The sequence below is a fragment of the Phyllopteryx taeniolatus genome, chromosome 1, assembly GCF_024500385.1.
Source record: "Phyllopteryx taeniolatus isolate TA_2022b chromosome 1, UOR_Ptae_1.2, whole genome shotgun sequence".
Classification (NCBI taxonomy): domain Eukaryota; kingdom Metazoa; phylum Chordata; class Actinopteri; order Syngnathiformes; family Syngnathidae; genus Phyllopteryx; species Phyllopteryx taeniolatus.
The window spans coordinates 33,043,636-33,066,555 of NC_084502.1; the positions used below are offsets into that span (position 1 = coordinate 33,043,636).

Sequence of the window (22,920 nt, forward strand, 5' to 3'; positions counted from 1 at the left end):
CGGAACGGATTAATGGAATTTCACCCATGTATAATACGCACCCCCAAAGTTGACCAAAATTCTCAAAACATTCTACCAATGTATAATGCATTTTTATAATGCATGATTTTGCTTCTACCCATATGATAAAAACATGAAGTATTATCTGTATTTTATTTTTTTCATATGTTTGATTAACCAGGCAGAACTTGGTAAGATGGGTAGAATTCTTGAAAGAAAACATGAAGGGCCAGGTGCAACACAGTTTAATTTTAATGGGATTCAAATTAAACTGTCAAGCATTTCAGAAAAGCATTATCATTAAACAAACCATAAAGAAATTAATGATGGTTGTTGTTAAAAGTTTCGGTGTTAATCAAAACACCTCAGTCAGTCACGATATAACTTCCGTGGTACTTCTTGGAGAAACTCTTTGCTTGAGCCGCCTCATCGGCGGTGGTAGGAGATTCGTCGGCACAAATGGCTATTGATGGGAAGGGATATTGCGCTATGGAACGGCCAAGCCAAGGAACCAGAGATTTTTCGTTGGAGAGAGAAAGATGCGAAAATACCATCGTAACTCTCTTGCATGTTACATAAACGACTGTTTCAGTTGTTAAATTATTCAGCACAAACAAACCAACTTCACATGAGGCTCATCAATAGTATGAGCTAGCATACTAACCTAAATAATACACTAGCACAAACTGACATGACATCTGGCATGGGCAGACAAAAAATACGCAAGAGCACAAACTATATGTTATTAAACTCACCTGTTGACATTTGCACACAATAATGTAAGAAATACAGTAAAGGCAATTTGTAGCAGCAAGTTAGACAGCACGAGCGCATGGGCTATTAGTAGCTGCATTGTGAGAGAAGCAAAAACGTCCTTTGACAGTGAACAAGGTTGCATTCAGGGACCACCAATGACACAGGACATCTCAAATGTAGATAAAAAAACACTATCAAAGAATTTAACTGAACAGCAACACAGAATTTCCACCAGGTGGCACCAAAGTACTAAAATTGCTTTGCCCTGCACACAAAAACAGCGAATGGATAGGGTATAAAAAAAAAACAAATCAGATTTTGCAAATTCTGAACTTTGAATGTGTTTACGATCAATATGTGTAGCTGTCATAGATAAATAAAAATGCATTAAGTGAAGTTCCATTAAGTGAAATTGGATCATTTCCAATGTCACGGCTGATGATTTCTCTCTGCACAGTGGTTGGGAAGCACTGTCCTAGAGTACAGGTCACTATTTGAATTTAAATTTAGGTGTTATTTTAATAAATGCAGTTGTGTGGTTTGACTGCTGTCGTGGCAAATGTGGGGCCCTCAAACCTGACCGTGCCTTTGTGCTCACCTGTCCGCAGTACTACGGAATGACTGAGATGAACTACTATACAGTGCTGTTCGGCGTGTCTCGGGCTCTCGGCGTGCTGGCCCAGCTGGTGTGGAGTCGAGCCCTGGGATTCCCCCTGGAGCGCCCCAAGTCCATGAGCACAAATGGACTCATGTCTCTGGTGGGCGACAAGTCGGGTTGATCCTTGACCACGAAAGGAGGGTTAGTGGTGGGAGTATGGCAGATTGGGCTGAGTTGACCACCCCCCTGACCCTGTCCACACCCGGAGTTCCACAGGATTTAAAAAGACAATACGCTTTTAATGTCATTACACCCAAAAAGACCCTCCTCACCACTGTAACTTGTCCTGTTAGCTCTTCCGGACGTGAAAGTTCCAAACACGTACACACAGAGTCCCACCCACTTTTTTTTTTTTTTTTCCGTTAAGATAGCCTCGCAAGTCCTCGCTATGGATTGAGCGTGAAACTCAAAGGGAATTGTGGGAGTGAATTGCACTTCCTTTGTATTTGTTTCAGCGACTAAAGCCACGTCCCCCAGCAATCAATTGACATGTTGCTTTGGTTTCTTCTATGCATTTCCCCCCTGCCCTTATCCTGTCGTAGGCAACGTTTCACTCCCATTTATGAGCACTCCAGTTTTTACCATTATCACCATGATCAAGCTGTTCAAAAAACTTTAAAAAATAAAATAAATAATAAAATAAAAATGGAAAAAGAGAGAGAGGAAAAAAAAAAAAGATATTGCCGCTTTTGATCTTAAGCTGTCGTCTTGTTTTAGTGCTGGCCTTTTTTTCTTCCCTCTGTGATCAAAATAACTGTCCCATCTTGGTTTATCCCTTGCACTACTTTAACTGCCTGACTGACACGATGGGCAGGTAGGCGGCTTCTAGTGATCCCTAAGAACAAGCTTGAATCCAAAGTGGGCTTGGTCCTTGTAATTCCTTACATCCGTTCATGTTTGTTGTTTTGTGCCCACACGAAAGCGCGTTCTCAACATCGACTGCTCCAAAATGTGTAGACCTCAACCTGCCACTGCTCCCTTGCTTGATTGTGTTCCTTCTTCCTGAGCTTAGTGGGGTTGAATATGTATTGAACTATCATGGTTTGGTCATGTTGTGGTTTTATTTATACTTTGTGTACATAGATTATATATATGTATAAGTTCTGCTCGTAAGAACCACACCGAGTACCAACTGTGTCGTAGTTCAGTCTCTCGGATAGAAACTGCAGCTATCTTGTACATATGTTTTTTTGGGGGGGGGGGGCTTCATTTTTTCCATATGTTTTCAAGCTTGCTCTTAAGATCTGCCACCAAACAGGCCAGCCGCCTGTGACTTTGTGTCAACACTCCATTTTAGCTTTTCAACATTTCCCCCCCCCCCCCTCTCCTCTTTCCTCCCTGTCTATTGTCTTGCTGCATTTATTTTGATCTTGGAGGAACAAAAAGGTCGTGAATGATAAGTGAGAATGAAATGTAAGGTATGTTCATCAGACATGGTTCCGGGGGCCGGATGGGTCGGACAGGGCAAGAAATACTGGAAAACCTAACCCAAAAAAATGTAAAAATAAAGGTTTTTATTAACACTGCTTGGTCTTTTTTTTTTTTTTTTTAATATAATCAAAGGAAATGACATCACACCCTTTGGAGCCATTAAAGACTTCACAGCGGTATTTTACAACTATTCTTTAAGCTAGATTTTGGCTTCTATTAAAGGGGAAGGAAATGTTACATGTACCCCCACTACTCTAAACGTGTTATGCATTTGTGGAATAAGAATTAATTGGGTAAATTCATCTTATTTTCAGGGATCAGTGAATTGATGGTTTGAACCCATACTTACTAGAATATTGTTTAAACCATAATGTACCTGTAATTCTACTAGTTATCACAGGATGCGTGGGAGCCCGCTATCCTGATTTATGGGTTTTGTCACCCAATGTTCGCAATGGAAGCACAAGGGCGTTAATTTTAGTTGACAGTAAAGGGTGATATTGCCCAACGTGGCTGGCCCCTGGGATCGGTTAGAATTGATGAATTTGTTTTTCTTATTCCACGAACGCAATATTAATTGGCATGCTATGTTTAGGCAAGTGGGGCCACATACAGCATTCTTGCCCCAAAATTTTTTTGCATTTCCATCTCAAAATGTTCTTTTTTTTTCCTGTGATGACAAATATAAATGGAAACAAAAATCATTTTGTTTTAGGATTTTAAAAACATGACTCACCCCCATTTTTGTGGGAAAACAAAACATTTTAAATTAAAGGAATATCCCTTTTTCTTTCTTTTTAAATGACCTATTTCACGGGGGGGGGTGCTAAACAAAAAACTTATCTTTGATCTACATTCTTGGGCTCAGCCTTTCAACAGGCAATGATAATCACAGTAGTGGATATTAGGGACTAATTTCCTTTATCAACTGTCGTGTAATAGTAACTATCAATCAGAAAAATAGTGTTTTTAAAATGATGTGGGGAAATCACTGAATGTTCTCAACTCATGTTTCCAGTGTCGTATTGAGCAGCAAGATGTGTTTAGAGAGAGTTGAGACAATGCTAGCGAGTGCTCAAATGGGGTGGTGACATGTAAAGTGATTTCCCCCCCCCCCCCATAGTTTGTGTACTGGAATTTGATAAAATAAGGACATTTGTGTGCAAAGATTTTTTTTCTGTTATCACAATATTATTTTAAAATTAAGCAACTACTCTTCAAAACTCAAATGTTCTTTTCCCAGGTTCATAGAGAGCACTGCAATCATGCTGGGCTGGCAGAGGGAACCAATTTTGAAAAAGTAAATGACATGTCGACTTATTCTTCAAACGTGCAGATATTGTTGTAATGCTGGTTTTTTGTATGTTTTTTTTTTTTAAAGGAAGCTGAAGTTTGGAATAAAAACAACTTTTGATGGAAACCCAGAAATTAAATTACAACCCCAATTCCAATGAAGTTGGGACGTTGTGTTAAACATAAATAAAAACAGAATACAATGATTTGCAAATCATGATCAACCTATATTTAATTGAATACACTACAAAGACAAGATATTTAATGTTCAAACTGATAAACTATTGTTTTTAGCAAATAATCATTAACTTACAATTTTATGGCTGCAACACATTCCAAAAAAGCTGGGACAGGTGGCAAAAAAGACTGAGAAAGTTGAGGAATGCTCATCAAACGCCTGTTTGGAACATCCCACAGGTGAACAGGCTAATTGGGAACAGGTGGGTGCCATGATTGGGTATAAAAGAAGCTTCCCTGAATTGCTCAGTCATTCACAAGCAAAGATGGGGCGAGGTTCACCTCTTTGTGAACAAGTGTGTGAGAAAATAGTCGAACAGTTTAAGGACAATGTTCCTCAACGTACAATTGTAAGGAATTTAGGGATTTCATCATCTACGGTCCATAATATCCTCAAAAGCTTCAGAGAATCTGGAGAAATCACTGCATGTAAGCGGCAAGGCCGAAAACCAACATTGAATGCCCGTGACCTTCGATCCCTCAGGCGGCACTGCATCAAAAACCAACATCGATGTGTAAAGGATATCACCATATCTGCCTCACAGTTCTCCGCCTGTGTGGAGTTTGCATGTTCTCCCCGTGCCCGGGCACGCCGGTTTCCTCCCACATCCCAAAAACATGCGTGGTAGTGGTAAATTGCCCGCAGGTGTGAATGCGAGTGCGAATAGTTGTTTCTTTCTATGTGCCCTGCAATTGGCTGGCGACCAGTTCAGGGTGTACCCCGCCTCTCGCCCGGAGATAGCTGCGATAGGCTCCAGCAGGCCCGCGACTCTAGTGAGGAGAAGTGGAACGGAAGATGAAGGAATGAATGAATTATTGTGCTTGATTAATTTCTGACTTCTCAGAAAATCCCAGGGAGCTGGCTGAAATTTGAAAAGGGGAATTCAGTTTAAAATTCATTATTCCTGTTCCAAATGGTAAAAGGTTGAGTTTGTTGAAATTGAGTTTGCTTTTAATGTTGTCGGATGATCACCTTATTTTCCGTTTTTTACCCCAAATCAGTGATGTACCTGGTTTTGCAGTGCACTCCATTCTGCCTCAATATCTTCCAAGACGCCTTTAAATCAGCAATCAATATCACACAGAATTCCTAACGAGCAATTCATCAATTAATATGCTCATCCATACAATTAAGTATTATGAATATGCACATCTCTACAACATTGTCTTGAGTAGAAGTTGTAACGATGCGAGTTGTGCGTCATGGCACTAAAATCCACTTTGGTCTTCGTCAGTCACATGAGCCCTCCCTACGTGCTGTTGTATTAATAACCAGCCTGCATGCCGCCAGCCACCTCGGCCTGCTTTCCCTTGCAAATGACGTAGAAGCTGCCCTGCGATTGGCTGGTAACCAGCTGGGGTAGGCCGCAGCTCACCTGTGACCCTAAGAGGACGTCGCCCAAACATGCGGGTGGCAAAAGATGGGTCTTTCTCTGATGGCACCACTAGTAAACAAACCCTTCTGTCATTTGACCAAGACATAGCTGTTACGAAAACAGGCCAAATGGCTTGAATGATGATTTTAACCTTCTTCTCTACAGCCATAGTTTGAATGTGTGATGTCTTTTCAGTCGAAAAGATGTTAGGCGAGGTAAATTGTTTACATGTAAGAAAGAACACTGGCCATCACTTACATGTTCAACAGGTAAATTGGTTCAAAAGTAGATTTGGTGGAAATTCAGACAACTTTATCATTAAGGAACTGGCTAATTAATTGATTGACTTTTCAGTTGCTCACAGATGTTGTTTTGGCGATGAATAGGATAGCTTGCTCTAGAGCTGACGTTAGCAAGCAGGCTAGCCATTAAGTTTTGTTTCATTACTCAAAGACAACCAAACGTGTTCAACATAACTCTGAGAAAATGCCTTCCTCAAGGCAAATGATGGAAGTTTGTTTTTTGTCAACTGTTCAGTTCAGGTCAGCGGTAGGCAATTACTTTTCTGCCAGCTGGAAGTATCATGGTGCTTATTGTTTACAAACATTCTGAAAAGGTCTCGAGAAAATGGATGGACGACTCCGAAGCTGCACTCATTGAAAATAATTAACTTTATTTGTTTACAATATAAGCTCCAAAGGTACACTTGAGCTCGTGTACAACAAAAGGACCTCACAATAACATAGGTGCTTGAAATATTTTCCTGCCTTGCGTTCTCCCTGCAGATAAAAAAGCTCGACAACATGGACACGCCAATGTAGAACTAAATTTTATTCACCTCCAACACTGCCGATTGGTTCATCAATTTAACATTTTTCTAGCATGGGTTAAGAAGAAAGTGAGGTAATCCTAAAAATAGAATTCATACCTTACCTTTGGTAACAAAGTCAAGATTTTAATGTTTTTTATGTCTTACAATCAGTGTGTGAATAACACACAAATACGACTAGTTACAGCTATGCATAAATATGCAGAAATAAAATACAAAAAGCTTAACTGGTTTATTTTATAGCCCAACAGTGTTAGTATCAACACTGCAGTCTCAGGCGTGAAGGGCATTCTTGTTTTCATGCGGCCATTTGCTGCGTAATGTTGGAAATGTTCATTTGTACTTGGAGCCTATGCAATTTAGATTTGTGCACATTATCACTGTCCAACAGAGAGCAAGTGATGTTAAAAATATAACAGTTTTCATGGATCAAAGGATGACAAAATTGCCATTGTTTTTGCATAACTAACTGTTGAATTGAATTTGCCCTGTTTTGTTTTGTTTTTTTACCTGAAAAACATTTTTCATTTAAAAGATTGAGAAAAAAAATAAATAAAATCCCCAGCGTGGACTATATTTTTTGTATTGAAAGAAAAAAAGCAACATTTTAATTGATTCTGAAGTTCATTAAAAAAATGATTATTCATTTTCCTGTTATCTGGAAAACAATTTTCCTTTTGTTTTCAAGAAAAAAAGGAATTAACTCCCAGAATTAAGATGCCTGCATTTCAACATTTACATTATCCAGATGAAAACAATGGAAATTAATTAATAGATTAGAGTGTGATTGAGTGGATTTGATGCAGCTCCTCATGTAAATCTCCCTAAGCTAAAGAAAAGTTGAAGCGCTGGTCATCCGATTTAACACGTGTGGCAGCAGTACACTGCTGGGCTACAAAATTAGTGCACATGCATGCAAATGTCACAGCACGACAGCAGGCAAGTTCAAAGTGCAGACAGAAAACAACTTTGTCCCTTTAAATAAACCTGTGAACACTCTTATTGTCCCCAACATGGCACATTATATCTGCTGTCCCCCCCCAACGCCCCAGAGAGAGAGAGAGAGAAAGAAAAAACAACATAAATCATAAATTAAGTGCTTAGCACCAAGCTCACTATATAATGCAGCAAAGCATATACATCCATCCATCCATTTTCTGAGCCGCTTCTCCTCACTAGGGTCGCGGGCGTGCTGGAGCCTATCCCAGCTATCTTCGGGCAAGAGGCGGGGTACACCCTGAACTGTTTGCCTGCCAATCGCAGGGCACATACAAACAAACAACCATTTGCACTCACATTCACACCTACGGGTAATTTTAGAGTCTCCAATTAATGCATGTTTTTGGGATGTGGGAGGAAACCGGAGTGCCCGGAGAAAACCCACGCAGGCACGGGGAGAACATGCAAACTCCACACAGGCGGAGCCGGGGATTGAACCCGGGTCCTCAGAACTGTGAGGCTGACGCTCTAACCTGTCGTCCACCGTGCCGCCCAAAGCATATACACTACTCAAAAAAAGTTTGGGATATAGGGCTCAATTTCAGGATGAATTCACCATAAACCTTAGAGAAGCTAAACTGAGCTTACAGTGTCACAAAGTGTCATCAGCAGGTTGCATCATAGATACAGAGACACTGGAAGTCACAGAAAGGCACAGAAGCGGATGTCCCTGGATATAATAATAATTAAAACACTAGGGATAGACCAACTATCGGCCGGGCTGGAAATCGGCGCCAATATTCGGCAATTTCACACATATCAGAACCAACCTTCCCCCCGCCCCCCCCCTTTTTTTTTTTTTTTTTTTTATAAATTTGATGGTCGATAAGAGATCAATTTAAAATTGCATAAACTTCAGGTAAGTACTTATTTCAATTTATGCTCCTGACCCTCGGGAACTTTTTTGTTTTAATTTAAAACAGATAAGATTAACATTTCAGTTATATTGAAATTTTGGAAAACTTTACTGTAGATAATTAGATTCAGCACATCAAAATTGTCCTAAATCAGCAGAAAAAAAATCTTGAACAATAAATTGGTTGTTTAGCGGTATTATTAGTAGTCAAGGTTGGCCAATAACTGATATTTGGAGTGGCTATTTATATGCAGTAAAAGGGAAAATGTCAACATTTCAAATAATACAAAATCCAACACTTTGTTTAAATGCCAGATTTGCAACATGTTAGGTTTTGTTTGTTTGTTTGTAAATCTTTGACAATAGACATCTTTGTTTTTAAATTCAAACATAAAGTGCAGGGAGGCCCCAGGCCCAGCAGTGTCTAAAGTTAAATTAAGTTCACCTTTAAAAGTTATAGTGGATTTTAGGTTCATCCTAAAAATTCACCTAATGTCCCTAACTTTTTGTGAGTAGTGGTATCAAAAGAAATCAAAGTGAATGGGGTGTAGGACTGTCACGATAATTTTTTTAAATATATATTTTCCCAAAAACTATCACAATAAATGATATGGTTTTTTTTATGCCTCTGAAATCATGAAAAATAAGGCCCGCCCTCAACTTTCACCACCTGTGTTAATTGGGGACTTAAACACACAACAACTCGAAGCGAACCGCTAACATTTTAAACGACATCGCTGCGGTGGGGCGAGCTGTTTAGCTCCTTAACTTGTTAGCTCAGGGGGGAGCTTGTTCGCTCGTGGGCTTGCGAACATAATAGTTAGCCGTTAACTTTCCCTTAACGTCTCTGTTGAGTGAAAGGAGCAAGGCAGTTGAGTATTAGACGCAGTCAACACTGGTAAGAGTGTACTGGTCTGCCGGCGTTCCATGAGCCCACTAGCGGCTAATGACACAGCCGTCCCACTCTGTCAACTCACTGTGTGATCAGCGCGCTGGCTCACCACAACAATAATAATTTATCGAGTACGGAAAAACCATCACGTCCATTTTATTTATGCAACGATAAGTCAATATAGTCATTATCGTGACAGGCCTAAGGACGTGGAAATGGTTTAACTTCGAGGTCACAGTGAAACATGACTTCCTCCACTTCAGAATCAAACTCTGGATTGGTTGCCTTTAAAAATAAAATAAAAGCATGTGTTGTTCCGCGATTTATCTGTTGTTCTAATTTTGTACATGAACTCACTGGACATTGTCCCTCAGGGGAGGTAGACAGGGGCGTAAGGGGGCGACTAAGCAGCAACTTCATCCAGGTTGGGCGTTTAAGGCCGGACATCACGTCTGGTGGACCTCGTGGAACATGAGCTCCCGCGGGATACGGGTCTCCGGGCCGTAGAGCTTGCAGGCGTGCCGCTCGAAGGCGGCCACATTCTGCTTGACCACCTCGTCGAAGAACATGGCGGCCAGCTGCGAGTGCAGAAGGGAGCGGAACTCGAAGGATATCTGGTGAGGAGAGAGAGGTGGTGGTTACGGAAACAGCAAAACGTCATAGAGACAAGGGGATGGGACTTACGGAAAAGTCTACTGTGCAGGTGCGGGGGTAGCCGGGAATGCCGGGACTGAAGCGCCAGATGGTTTCCAGGTGGTTGAACAGCTTTCCGTCCGTGCACACCGCCTGAAGTCAGCCCCAGAAGAATGGCGGAACCAAGGTCATTACAGTTAACAAAAAACACCAAAATACCGATTCGGTCTAACATCAGGTTACGAACAACCCTTTATCCAAACAATTTGCATTGCGGCCAAACTTTCTGTAGAAAAATGACCTCTACGTAATATTTTCGACCTCTGAACAGTCTTGGCATCGACGAGCTCAAGGATCTTTGTTGTACTTCTCGCGCTGCGTAACCATCATTGGCCACGTGCGTCACACAATGCAACAAGTGTACTGTAACGTCTTCCAAAGATACACGGGTGACGTTAGTCTGTTTATGTCACCTTTATTGCAAAGCAAAAAACACGACTACTGTGGGCATACTGGGACGCCAAAACAAAACAGAAGTTACAGAACAAAAAGACTGCTTCCCAGACAAGCAAGTCTTTTTTTTTTTTTTTTTCCCCCCCAAGCTTCTCCACACACTAGTTGCGGCGATGCATTCAAAGAGATTCGGAAACATCAGCGCTCAACAGAACAAGAATGGCTCGCAACAACCTGTCTAACAGTAACACACAATGACAGCGTAACCTGGTTCATTACAGTACCGACTAATCTATTCTTTTGCTCACAATTACCCCTCAGAATGGTTCCTTATACAGCAGTTAGGCACGGGGAGGCTGCAGGTTTAGATAAACAGGCAGATATGGAAACATCAAAGGCATGAAAGAGTTGACCCAAAAAAAAAAGGAGGGGGAGGGGTGGGGGATACCTGGGCCCCCGCAGAGAATTAAAAACTTTTTTTTTTTTTAATAAATTAAGCAATCTGGAAGACTGACGAGTACAATATGGCAAAATCAGCCAGACGCCGCCCCGAACCCGCAGGGCCCGCGATGCAGCCAGTCCCCGCCCAGCCCGAGGGCGGGAGAGTGTCCCTTGTTTGTTGGTAAGGAGGACGGATAGGGGCATCCGACAAGGGAACGATAAGGGGGGAGGGGGGAACCCAAGGAGCAGCCGCGAGCCATGAGAGGTCAGCCCCATCACCAAGCAGTCATGCAGCCCGGGGGGCCCGGCCTCAGGAGCACCGCCACGCAAGTAAGTGAGACCCACCTCCCCCCCTGTTACTATGACTGCCAGGTCCCAGACTGGCAGTCATTGGCCCTTCTTTTAATCTTTCTTTAAAATCTTTTAAGATTGTAATAATCTTTGTGTGTACTAGACTTAAGCCTACTCATATTTTCCACCAGATTAAGATTATCTCAAAAGTTTTAATTTGAGAAAATTCTATATAATGTCCTTGAGACCCTTCTTAAGGATGATCAAATAAGTGAATCAATTGTACACTTTTACTGTAATTGATAAGTACATTAACATTTATTATAGTTTATCCTTTGAACCGCTTTGATACATCTTGTTGATGAAAAGTGACACTCGTGTCACTCAACTTTATCTCTATACTCGGCTGACACTAACAGCAGTGCTACTGCTACTTGCAAGAGCATCATTATCCAGTATTACATTTTTACAAGGCATGAAGTTAAATCAATATTCTACTGTGATTGAATGTATTGCTTTTTACAATTCAAAAGTAAAATAAAGATGTGTTCATATCAATTCATTATAACATTTAGGCCTGGCCTACAGGAAAGAGTTGTTCATTTGTTGGCTATATCCAATGTTGTGTTGGTCATACTTAGGGTTGGGCATCGTTTGAATTTGAGCGATCCGGTCCAGATTCCGGTTCCAAACGATTCTCGATTCAGATTCTTTCAGGGGGCTGGGTCAAAAAAAAGTTTGCATGGTTCAAATAAAGGGTGTACAAATTATGAACATCCATTGCCTTAGCAGCCTGCAGCATAGACTACAATGAACATTTGACTCAGCGTTTTTTTATATCCAGTATCAATATCAAACCTATGAACTAAAAGGCAATGTGTGTGGAACTAACCCAATTGACTTAATATTCCTTAATTAATGTTTCATCTTAAAGTTAAATATAGCATTGCTAAAATAGTTATTTGGGCCTTTTATCACATCAAATGATTTATATGTGCAAGTTTTAACTTGACTTCCTGTTTTAAGCTTGTAGCCTTTTATTTTGAAGGGTACGCACCGGAACTCAAAGTAACTTCAAACAACACCTGTGATTTTTTAAATTTTATTTTAATGAATGGAACCAAATGCTATAAAACGTTGACTCCTTTCCCTACCCACAGATGAAGCAGAAGGTTAGTGTTTGTATACTGAGACAACGTTTACGTGTATTTTGTCCCAATTCATTGTGATGTAAAGTTGCTACGGTGAAGTTTTAGCTTAATGTTAAGCTTCCCCCCCCCCATCGGCTCTTATGTTGGTTTGAAGACTAAAATAAATGCTAAAAACCATCAGTGCAAAAGTGCAACCAACTGTTGACCTTGTTAGCATTGATGTATTTTCTTTTCACTCACCCAATTGACTAAGAGTTGACTTCACTGAAGCTCCGCGTGACGTAGGCTGAGGCTCGGAACGTGTCATACTTCTACACATCGTGAAAGCCTCCTTTGCACAATATAATCTTATTCCAAGTGTTGTACTGAGGCGACTGGTGATTAATTTGAACAACGTTAAGACACTTTTGTTTGCCGCCGCCTTTGGGCACAAGGCATGTCTTCGTGCGTGTTTTTCTTTGTTGATTTTCGCCACTTTTCATCACTTGTTCTTCAGGGTTGGTGGACTGCAGGTATCAAAACTGGGAACCAAAACTTAATTTGAACGATTCCAGGAGAACTGGAATGTTATGTCCCGGTTCCAATCGGTTCTCGATGCTCAACCATCGTCGTCATATAGAATGATTTATTTATTGTGATTACGGAATAATGCTGAAGATAAACTTACTCCCGAAAAATTGCATGCTAAATCTCACTGGCAATATTTCCCAGTGATGAGGACTGGCTAAGTGTGGCTAAAGATTTAGCCATAAACACGTGATGTTGTGGCTAACTATACACAAGTGTGGCTACAAGATCTTTATACTGTTTAGCCACATTGGCTCAGTGGTTTCGAGACCCAGTGTCAACACTGAATGTAATTATGTTTTGACAGGAACTACTTGAGACGTTCGAAGGGTGTACATTACAGGTGATGATGTACATTGGAATTTTCTGATGCAATCAGAATTTAATATTCACAAAGACGATGGTATAAGACTGTGTGCTCTCACACAAACATTGTAGCTGCCCTCCCATGTGCCTTAAAAAATAAAATCACAGATCAAGTTATATTTGTTTTTAGATATTCATAATTTTTGTTTTAGAAAATAGAGCTGTTGTGTAACAGTCTTGAAAACATGAATATTTTTCCATACAATAATTTCCATTTTCCACATCTGGAAATGTATGAAATCAAATTCCGTACTTTTCCAGTCTTCCGATACTTGCGCAGGAACCCTGATTAATGCTGAAAGGTGCATACAGGTTTTGGAATAACTGCCAACCAAGCAATGTCTTTTTCAAGACAATGCCAAGCTACATTCTGCACGTATAACAACAGCGTGGCTTCATGGTAAAAGACGAGTACTAGACTGGCCTGGCAGGAGTCCAGACCAGACTCCCATTGAAAATGTGTGGCGCATTTCCAAGGGCAAAATAATGGAGACCCTGAACTGTTGAGCAACTGAAGTTGTAAATAAAGCAAGAATGAGAAAGAATTCCAACTACAAAGCTTCAACAATTAGTGTCCCCAGTTGCAAATGCTAATTCAGTGTCGTTAAGAAGAAAGATGATGTAATACACTAGTAAATATGCCCCTTTCGCAGCTTTTTAAAAATGTGTTTCAGACATCAAAGTAAAAATGAGTGAATAATTGCAAAAAAAAAAAAAAAAAAAGTTTATCAGTTTGAACACTAAATATGTTGTCTTTGTAGTGTATTCAAATTGAATACAGGGAGAAAAGGATTTGCAAATAATTGTATTTTGTTTACGTTTTACACAATGTCCCAACTGCTTTGGAACTAGGGTTTGTTGTTAAAACATTACAATTATAATGAAAATGATATTTGAAACCCATAACTAACACTAAAGCTACTAAAAACTGAAACAAAACAAAGCACTTTCCAAAAAATATATATAATTATTATTATTATTTTTTTTAATAGTAAATCCGCTCTAAAAATTGATTCAAACTGAGTAAATTGTAAAGCCAAAAGGTGGAAACAAAATAAAAACAAATCCAATCTCTTGCTGTGCACTCACCTTGACCAGATGTGGCCGCACGCAGCTGATCATGGAGGTGTAGCGCTCTACCATGGGCGGGAAGCCCACCTCCAGCTGGGCTTTGCAGTGGCCCGCACGCTTGGCCACGGTCTGAGACTTCTTGCACCACGGAACGAACAGCTTGTAGTCGTCCACATTTGCCACTACGTCGTACATCTCCAGCATGGAGTACCTAGTGTGCATGTGGCCACATGGTCAAGAGAGGGGAGCAGAAATCCTCCATAGCTAAGTAGCATAGATTATTTTACATTTGAGACATGTCATGGAAACAATGAGTTCCTGCAACTTATCTTCACGGAATACAGATACAGTAATCCTCCCCTACATCGCGGTTGTTGTTTCACAGTTCCGCTATATTGCAGATTTTTATTACAGTTGGCACCCTTTAATCTTTTATACTGTTTGTACAATATGTTTTGTGTTATCCATTGCTCTTGCACTCTATCAATGTGTGTGTTTAGGCCCGTCAGATAGCAAATTTTTTTATTTATTTTTTTTTTTTAAGAACAATGCATTTTCCCAAAACCTTTCAAGATAAACGATAGTATCGATGTTTTTTTATGCCACTGCTATAGTGATATTAGCGCATAATACAGACTTGTCCACATCTTACAAATTCTGCCCCAGTAATCAAACATATGAGCACAACTGTATAATGTTCTCTCATTTAATAAATAAAAGAAGGGCTGCATTTCACAATAAGAGCAAGTAAATAAAAACGTTATACTGTATGCGTTCAGTGATGAACTTAAGGACAATAAAGTTTGAGTTTCCCATTTTTTGTTTGGCAGATTGACACAACAGTGAAGTCTCAAACAATTTTATATACCGTATTTTCACGACCATAAGGCGTACTTAAAAGTCTTAAATTTTCTCCAAAATGGACGGGGCGCCTTATAACTTTCGACATCCCGGTGAACCACACTGTTGAGAAGAAGGGGACCACCATGGTAGCGATACGCACAACGGGGCACGAGAAGTCGGCTTTTACTGTTGTGCTTGGTTGCCATGGTAATGGACAGAAACTGCCACCTATGGTGATTTTTAAGAGGAAGACGCTGAAAGTTTCCAGCCAAAGTCATCTTTAAGGCCAATCAAAAGTGCTGGATGGACGAGGAGAAAATGAGAGAGTGGCTGAGTGAGGTGTACGTAAAGAGACCGGCCGGATGTTTTTTTCCACGCGTCACCGTCCCTGTTGATCTGTGACTCAATGCGCGCCCATCTCACAGCCGCTGTGAAAAGCCAAGTGCAACTAAGACTGGGAGGCAACGCCAAGCGAGTTACGCCACCATATGTGAATGGATTGTGGATGCTTTGGGCTAAGGTATCTGCTTTGACTGTTGTCCGAGCTTTCGCGAAAGCCTGCATCAATGAAGAGAGGGAACCCGGCGTGTTTGTTGTAGAACTTGCCCATCTGTTCATTTCGGATACAGAAGATGAGGACTTTGATGGATTTGTGGATGAGGATTGATCAAAAAATAACGTGAGTACATTGTTAAATACTTCAATAAAGTACAACCGAACTCAGTTTTGCTCCCGCTGCCTTTTAAAAAAAACATATGCTAGCATGCATGCTAGCGTATGTTTTAGCGTGCATGCATGCTACCGTATGTTTTAAGCCAGCGTATGTTTTACAATGCCTGCGCCCAATAATACGGTGCGCCTTATGTATGTGTTAAATACAGAAATAGACCCCGTAACTGAGACTGCGCCTTTTAATACAGTGCGCTCTATGGTCGTGAAAATACGGTAGTTTAATTTAACAAATCTTAACTGAACCATTTTAGAGGTTATGTTTGTTCCTTTGTTTTGGTTCATAGTCGTTTCACATATATGCACCTAAAAAATAAAAAAAAGCCACACATTTGGCAGTACTCATAAATAAGAGAGACACACTGCAGCTTGCAGCGCTAACGTTATGTTAGTAAAGTAGATTTGCGCTTCACCTTCGCCTCTCAGGTCCCGCGATGTGGCGTCATAATCAGCGGAGAGAAAGGTCTGTGTTACAATGAACTGGTGCTCGCCTTGCATTTCACAATGAAATGCAACCACACTTTCACCATTTGTCTTTTTTCTCTCTTCTGCAACTACTGCCTTGGCGCTTTTTGAGTCAAACCCTTCACTTCCGCATCCATGCATCGGTGACGTAAGCGCCGTTGTGTCATGCCACTACTGACTTCCATCTTCGCGACCGTCTCCGCGGTAAACCTGATTTGCAATTTTGCTTTTCAATGTGTTTTCTGATGCAGAAAAATGCAAAATTTGACCCTGAAACTGCAATATGAGACTGCTTAAGTAGAGCCTTGCACCCATTGTTGTAATGTTGTGTGTCAGCGGACACACATTCACAAAGCTTTTTGCGTCTGTCATCATTTTTTTGCGTCAGGACGCACATCAAACGAGATTCCTGAAGCGGCTACTGCAGGGGCAGTATTTACATTACCAAGAGTCCTGTAATATTTGTGTTAAGTTATATTAATTTAGCTGTTTTTCCTAAATTTGGTTATTGGGCTCTTTGTACGCAGTGCCGTAACATAGACATTGTGGAAAACACTAAACACTTGTTTGTTTACTAGCCAGTAAACAAACAAGAGCAAGCCATTTTTGAAATTCCAAAAGCAACACAAACAATATCATTGCTGTGTTCTAATGTGCATTGGTTGGATCATTTTATTAGTACATAAAACAGAAATATTAGCAAAACCAACAATTTTACATATTGTAGATTTGTTTAATAACTGGTTAACTAGTTTATTGTAAATAAAATAAATACGAGCAAAATAAACAATATTACATAGGCTTTACACAATCAGGATTTTTTGGGCCGATCACCGAGATTAAAAGAATGATAACCGATCATCAGATGGAGGAATATGTCTATTTAAATGACCTGTTAATTTATTGTATATACTTGTGTACTTAATTGCTCAAAAAATTATATTTACAATAAATGTACTATGTTCCTCTCTTTATGCCAGTGAGGCATAGTGACAGACAACAAATGAATGGTCTTCTATTAGATGGCAGGCAGTAAATACAGTAATTAATGTATTAATGTATAATGTTGCGAGAGGACCAAAAGGTTGACCATCTCAGCAGCGGCCATTACCCAAGTATCCTGCGCTCAGAGTACTCCTTCCTTTTGTTGGTGAGGCTGATGAAGTTCCTGCTCTGGGGAACACTTGCCATGGCATCCCAGTCATGAAGGCAAAGCACTCTGGGAGATCTGGTCATCAAAATGCCACATGAGGACAAATGTCTGAGAAGGGACAAGGGACGCCAATGAGTGTGGAGAAGGTAACAGGGGACCACAGGTACATTTCCAACAGACACAATAGGACCCACAACGACAAAGAAACAAACACACACACACACACACACAGAAGTTGGCACCCTGCTGCTGGTGTTTTCTCAGTTGACATGTGATGAGTGCTCCTGCGTCACGTAATGTCGGAATGTGGCTTCTGGTAGCTGACCTCCACAGGCCAAGATTGAACTAGAAATATCTCGGTCAGCTCTGTCGTCACAGACACAGGTGTTTGGAAAAAGCCTTTTTGGCCTTTCAGTTACAAGCAAACCTATTAGTCCAATGGTTAACTCCCACAGGGCTTATTTTGTTTAATATTTATATCCTATTCATTAGGGATGAATCGATACCAGAGTAAAGTAAAAGTACTTACATTTGTGTACTCACCAATACAGAGTACGATACTTGACAATGCCATGACGTGTTGCATTTGTTTTGAAAATGTGTTTTATATGGATCAAATGTTGTTTGGAACCACAAAAACATTTCTTGAACATGGCAGACGTTTCACTCATACATAACACTTTTTGGAGTAACATCTTGTCATTACTGGCATTTTTCTAACAGTCTTGCCCCACATTTCACTTCAACATAGCCTGTCACACAAGGCATTCAGTTTAAAATAAAACGGTGGCTGGACAACCAAAGTGATATATAATCATATCATCGCTTACTCCTTTTCACTCTGGACTGTTTAAAAAAGAGAGGGGGAGGTTATTTTGATTTTGAACAAAGTATTATGCAAGAACTCCGGAATTGGCACCATTATCTTGGAAACAGTGGCGCAATCAGTGGAACCATAACTGATCTAACGAGCCATTTGCAGTTTGATATTATACTGTATAATAAGCAAAGCAAATTTATTTATATAGCACATTTCATACACAAGGTAACTCAATGTGCTTTACATGATTAGTATTTACAAACAAAGAAAAAAACAGATTATAAACATTTAACACAAAGAGAAAAAGTACAATTAAAACAGCGCGCAGTGCAAGAAGTATTTAAAAGTGGAAATGCTCTTAAAAGCATGAGGAAAAAAGAAGAGTTTTTAACCTGGACTTAAAAACATTTACGCTTGAGGCTGACATCACTTCTGTTGGCAACTTATTCCATTTGTGTGCATAATAGCTAAATACTACTGCACCATGTTTGCTTTGGACTCTGTCTAGTAGGTAACAATACTGTTCCAAAGTCAAAATCATGATAGTCTAAAGTAGAGGCTGACATTTTTGGGCGATTCCCACCTAGCTGGAGAGGGGTAAAAGTTCAGCGCTCCGGAATCAGCAGCAGGCTGCCGGCTGATCAGTGTCTCAAACCCGGATGGTTGACACACCGGGGAGCGAGCAGGGTGGCAGAAGACTGGTCCAAACGGGACTACTTTATGGGCATACCAGAAGGCTCTCCCGCCACAGAGCACAGAGGGGAGCCACTGTAGTCCTACACAGGTGAGCAATACCACTAAAGCTAACTTTTGGCTAACGAGTGGTGAAGCAGGAGCAGCAGACAGCTGATGGCTATTTAAATACTGTTTTGGGGTGGCAGAGAGTTCGTTCAAGCAAGCAAAGTCTAATAAATGGGTTTAAAGTCCAGCATTCATATGAGACAATCTTTAGTAAATAAATAAAACAAAATAGCGAAAACAGCAGAGGAGGCCATACATATATAATAAGGGATGGATACCTTTCACATTTGAACCGGTACGGTACCAATTCCGAGCACCTGGGAGTCAATACCAGGACTCAACGGTACCAATGTTCGGTACTTTTGAGTGTGTTTATGTAGTATTAAATAATTTGTTTTATAAATAATTTTGGTTTTCACCACTGTTCCATGTTTTCTCCACGTGAGGATAATGGCTCTCCCTATGGTTCGCTGGAACCCTAAAGCTTTAGAAATGGTTTTCGTAACCCTATCCAGATTGCTAGATGTTAATTACCTTATTTCTCAACTGTTCTGGAATCTCTTTGGATTGTGTCATTTTGTGCACCATTTTTAGATCTTTTGTCTGACTTGAGTTTGTCGTGACAGATTCTTTTTAAGTGATTTCTTGATTGAACATCTCTGGAGGTAAATCGGCTTGGGTGTGATCAGTGAAAATTAACCAAAAATTTTGATTAGCCACAATTATTTCATGATTTCACAAAGGGGGTAATTACTTTTTTTACATGAGGCCAGGTAACTTTTAATAGTTTTTTTCCCTTAATAAATCACCATTTAATAACAGCATTTTAAGTTCACTTGGGTTATATTTGTCTGATATTTACATTTGTTTGATGATCTTAAAGTGGGGAAACTATGAAAACTAAGAATTTGAGAAGGGGGCCAGTACTTTTTCACTGCACTGAATACAGTAATTGTATTACGATGCATTATGATCAACACCGTGATTTTGCATGTAGAATGCGCATTTTTTCCCCCAAAAAAATTGTCAAAAGTATTTGGTACCTATTATACATTGGTATAAGCACTACCGTTTGGAACAGTCTGCTGCCATCCTGCCAGCTCTCCTTGTGTCATATTCATCTTTTGAGCTGAAACCCAAATGTCTTTAGTATAAAACAAAAACGAAGGAATTGACCTTGTCGTTCCAATACGTTTGGAGGGGACTGTAGGTACAGTTGAGCACTGGTACTGATTCCCAGGTCGGAATTGGTACTGTACCAGTTCAAATGTGAAAGCTACCCATCCCATTGAGTCGAAGTAGGTAGGTAGGAAGGAAGGAAGGAAGGAAGGAAAGACCCCTCCAATTATGTTCTCCCAAAGCAAAATTCATGCCAGTGGGCTTGGGTGCTCCACTTAATGCCCCACTCCAGGTGAATGCCTGACTGTCATAATTACAGTTTGAATTTGTATGACAAACACTAGTACTGCGGTAACTGAACGTGCCTTGTGCCGCTGCACAAACGATTCATAACCTTATTTGTAACCTCGAAACCGAGAACCCCCTGTACTAACACAGGGGGTACGAAAGGTTTTCAGACCCCCTTAAATGTTTCACTCTTTGTTATATTGCAGCCATTTGTTAAAATAATTTAAGTTAATTTTTTTCTTCAATGCACACACCGCACCCCATATTGACAGAAAAAAAATGTAACTGTTGAAATTTTTGCTGATTTATTAAAAAAGAAAAACTGAAATATCACACAGCCGTAAGTATTCAAACCCTTTGCTGTCACACTCATATTTAACTCGGGTGTTGTCCATTTCTTCTGATCATCCTTAAAAAGGTTCTACGCCTTCATTGGAGTCCAGCTGTGTTTGATTATACTGATTGGACTTGATTAGGAAAGCCACACACCTGTCTATAGAAGACCTTACAGCTCACAGAGCAAAGGAGAATCATGAGGTCAAAGGAACTACCTGAAGGGCTCAGATCTGGTCATGGTTACAAAAAAATTCTGCTGCACTTAAGGTTCCAAGGACCACAGTGGCCTCCATAATCCTTAAATAGAAGACATTTGTAACGGGCAGAACCTTTCCTAGAGCTGGCCGTCCGGCCAAACTGAGCAATTGGAGGAGAAGAGCCTTGGTGAGAGAGGTAAAGAAGAACCCAAAGATCACTGTGGCTGAGCTCCAGAGATGCAGTTGGGAGATGGGAGAAAGTTCTAGAAAGTCAACCATCACTGCAGCCCTCCACCAGTCGGGGCTTTATGGCAGAGTGGCCCGACAGAAGCCGCTCCTCCATGCAAGACGCATGAAAGCCTGCATGGTGTTTGCTTAAAAAAAAAATAAAAAATAAAAAAAACACCTGAAGGACTCAAAGATGGTGAGAAATAAGATTCTCTGGTCTGATGAGACCAAGATAGAAATTGTTGGCCTTAATCCTAAGCGGTATGTGTGGAGAAAACCAGGCACTGCTCATCACCTGTCCAATACAGTCCCAGCTGTGAAGAATGTTGGTGGCAGCATCATGCTGTTTTTCAGCTGCAGGGACAGGGAGACTGGTTACAATCGAAGAAAAGATGAATGCAGCCAAGTACAGGAATATCCTGGACGAAAACCTTCTCCAGAGCACTCAGAACCTCAGACTGGGCCGAAGGTTCACCTTCAAAAAGACAATGACCCTAAGCACACAGCTAAAATACCAAAGGAGTGGCTTCAGAACAACTCCGTGACTATTCTTGAATGGCCCAGCCAGAGCCCTGACTTAAACCCAATTGACCATCTCTGGAGAGACCTGAAAATGGCTGTCCACCAATGTTGACCATCCAACAGAGAGAAGATCAGCAAGGAGGAATGGCAGAGGATCCCCAAATCCAGGTGTGAAAAACTTGTTGCATCATTCCCAAAAAAGACTCATGGCTGTATTAGCTCAAAAGGGTGCTTCTACTAAATACAGAGCAAAGGGTCTGAATACCCTGGGGCTGTGTGATATTTCAGTTTTTCTTTTTTAATAAATCAATTCCGGTTTTTTTTGTCAATTTGGGGTGCTGTGTGTACATTAATGAGGGAAAAAAATGAAAAAGGATTTTAGCAAATGGCTGAAATATAAAAGTGACAAATTTACGGGGGTCTTAATACTTTCCGTACCCACTGTAATTACGTGTCACAGTAGCAACTTCATGTTATGTTACAGTTACAGTTCTACTTGCAGTCACAAACAGTACGTTTGTTGGTGTTTCTTACCTGATGTTTTGTCGCGTGCACATTCGCGGCACAGCTGGGCGGCAGGACCGCGGAGAGCCCACAATGGCAACCTGGAGATAATCGCTAAAAGTCCGCACACCCATGGGCAGCCTCCGGGCGGTGGTCGCGGCTGCCATCAAAACAGCCACTCGGTGTCAATTTGAGAAAAACCTGAGTCGAGCGCACTGAACCAACCGGAACAACAAAAGAAGGAAAGAGAGCCCGCTGTTCGACCGGCGCAAAGGTACTACGTGCCTGAAATGTACCATTCGCTGACGAGCTGGCTAAGCGCTAGCTAACATTAGCCAACAAGTGAGTTATCGTAATAGTCCGAATTAGCGCGACATAAAGCGAACACATCACTCGCGCCGTCACATCGTTTCTGGTTATAAACTACGGCAACGTTGTCGAGTATTTATTCGTTGCCTAATAGCGCCTAACTCCGGACGACCTTCTGCTTCTAAATAAAACGCCGGTGGGACAAACGACTTGTTCTGCCTGCCAGCTCAAAGCGCCACTTAAACAAAACACTGCCACCTAATGTGCCGGAGGAGAAAACGTGACAGCGTTTACCTAAAAATACAGAACGGCGGTACATTGACTTTATTTCGTTCCGTGACAACGGTCGTAATGCAAATCTGTCCT

At 40.8% G+C, this 22,920-nt stretch overlaps 2 protein-coding genes across 2 annotated transcripts in view; one reads left to right on the forward strand and one right to left on the reverse strand.

Moving 5' to 3' along the window:
- Nucleotides 1-2,940, forward strand: part of cs (citrate synthase) — a 36,550-nt gene extending 33,610 nt beyond the window's left edge. Inside the window, exon 11 of the mRNA XM_061790027.1 lies at nucleotides 1,365-2,940. Coding sequence (XP_061646011.1) covers nucleotides 1,365-1,535 — 171 coding nt within the window. The 3' untranslated portion in view covers nucleotides 1,536-2,940. The remainder of the gene's footprint in view (nucleotides 1-1,364) is intronic.
- A 3,464-nt stretch (nucleotides 2,941-6,404) lies between these two features.
- On the reverse strand, nucleotides 6,405-22,798 carry coq10a (coenzyme Q10A). Its single transcript, XM_061790039.1, has 5 exons — nucleotides 22,276-22,798; nucleotides 17,449-17,598; nucleotides 14,319-14,511; nucleotides 10,012-10,113; nucleotides 6,405-9,941 (listed from the first exon to the last, which is right to left on the reverse strand). Exons 1-5 carry the CDS (start codon nucleotides 22,410-22,412, stop codon nucleotides 9,774-9,776), a joined length of 750 nt encoding a protein of 249 aa, XP_061646023.1. The 5' UTR covers nucleotides 22,413-22,798; the 3' UTR covers nucleotides 6,405-9,773.
- Nucleotides 22,799-22,920: the final 122 nt, after the last annotated feature.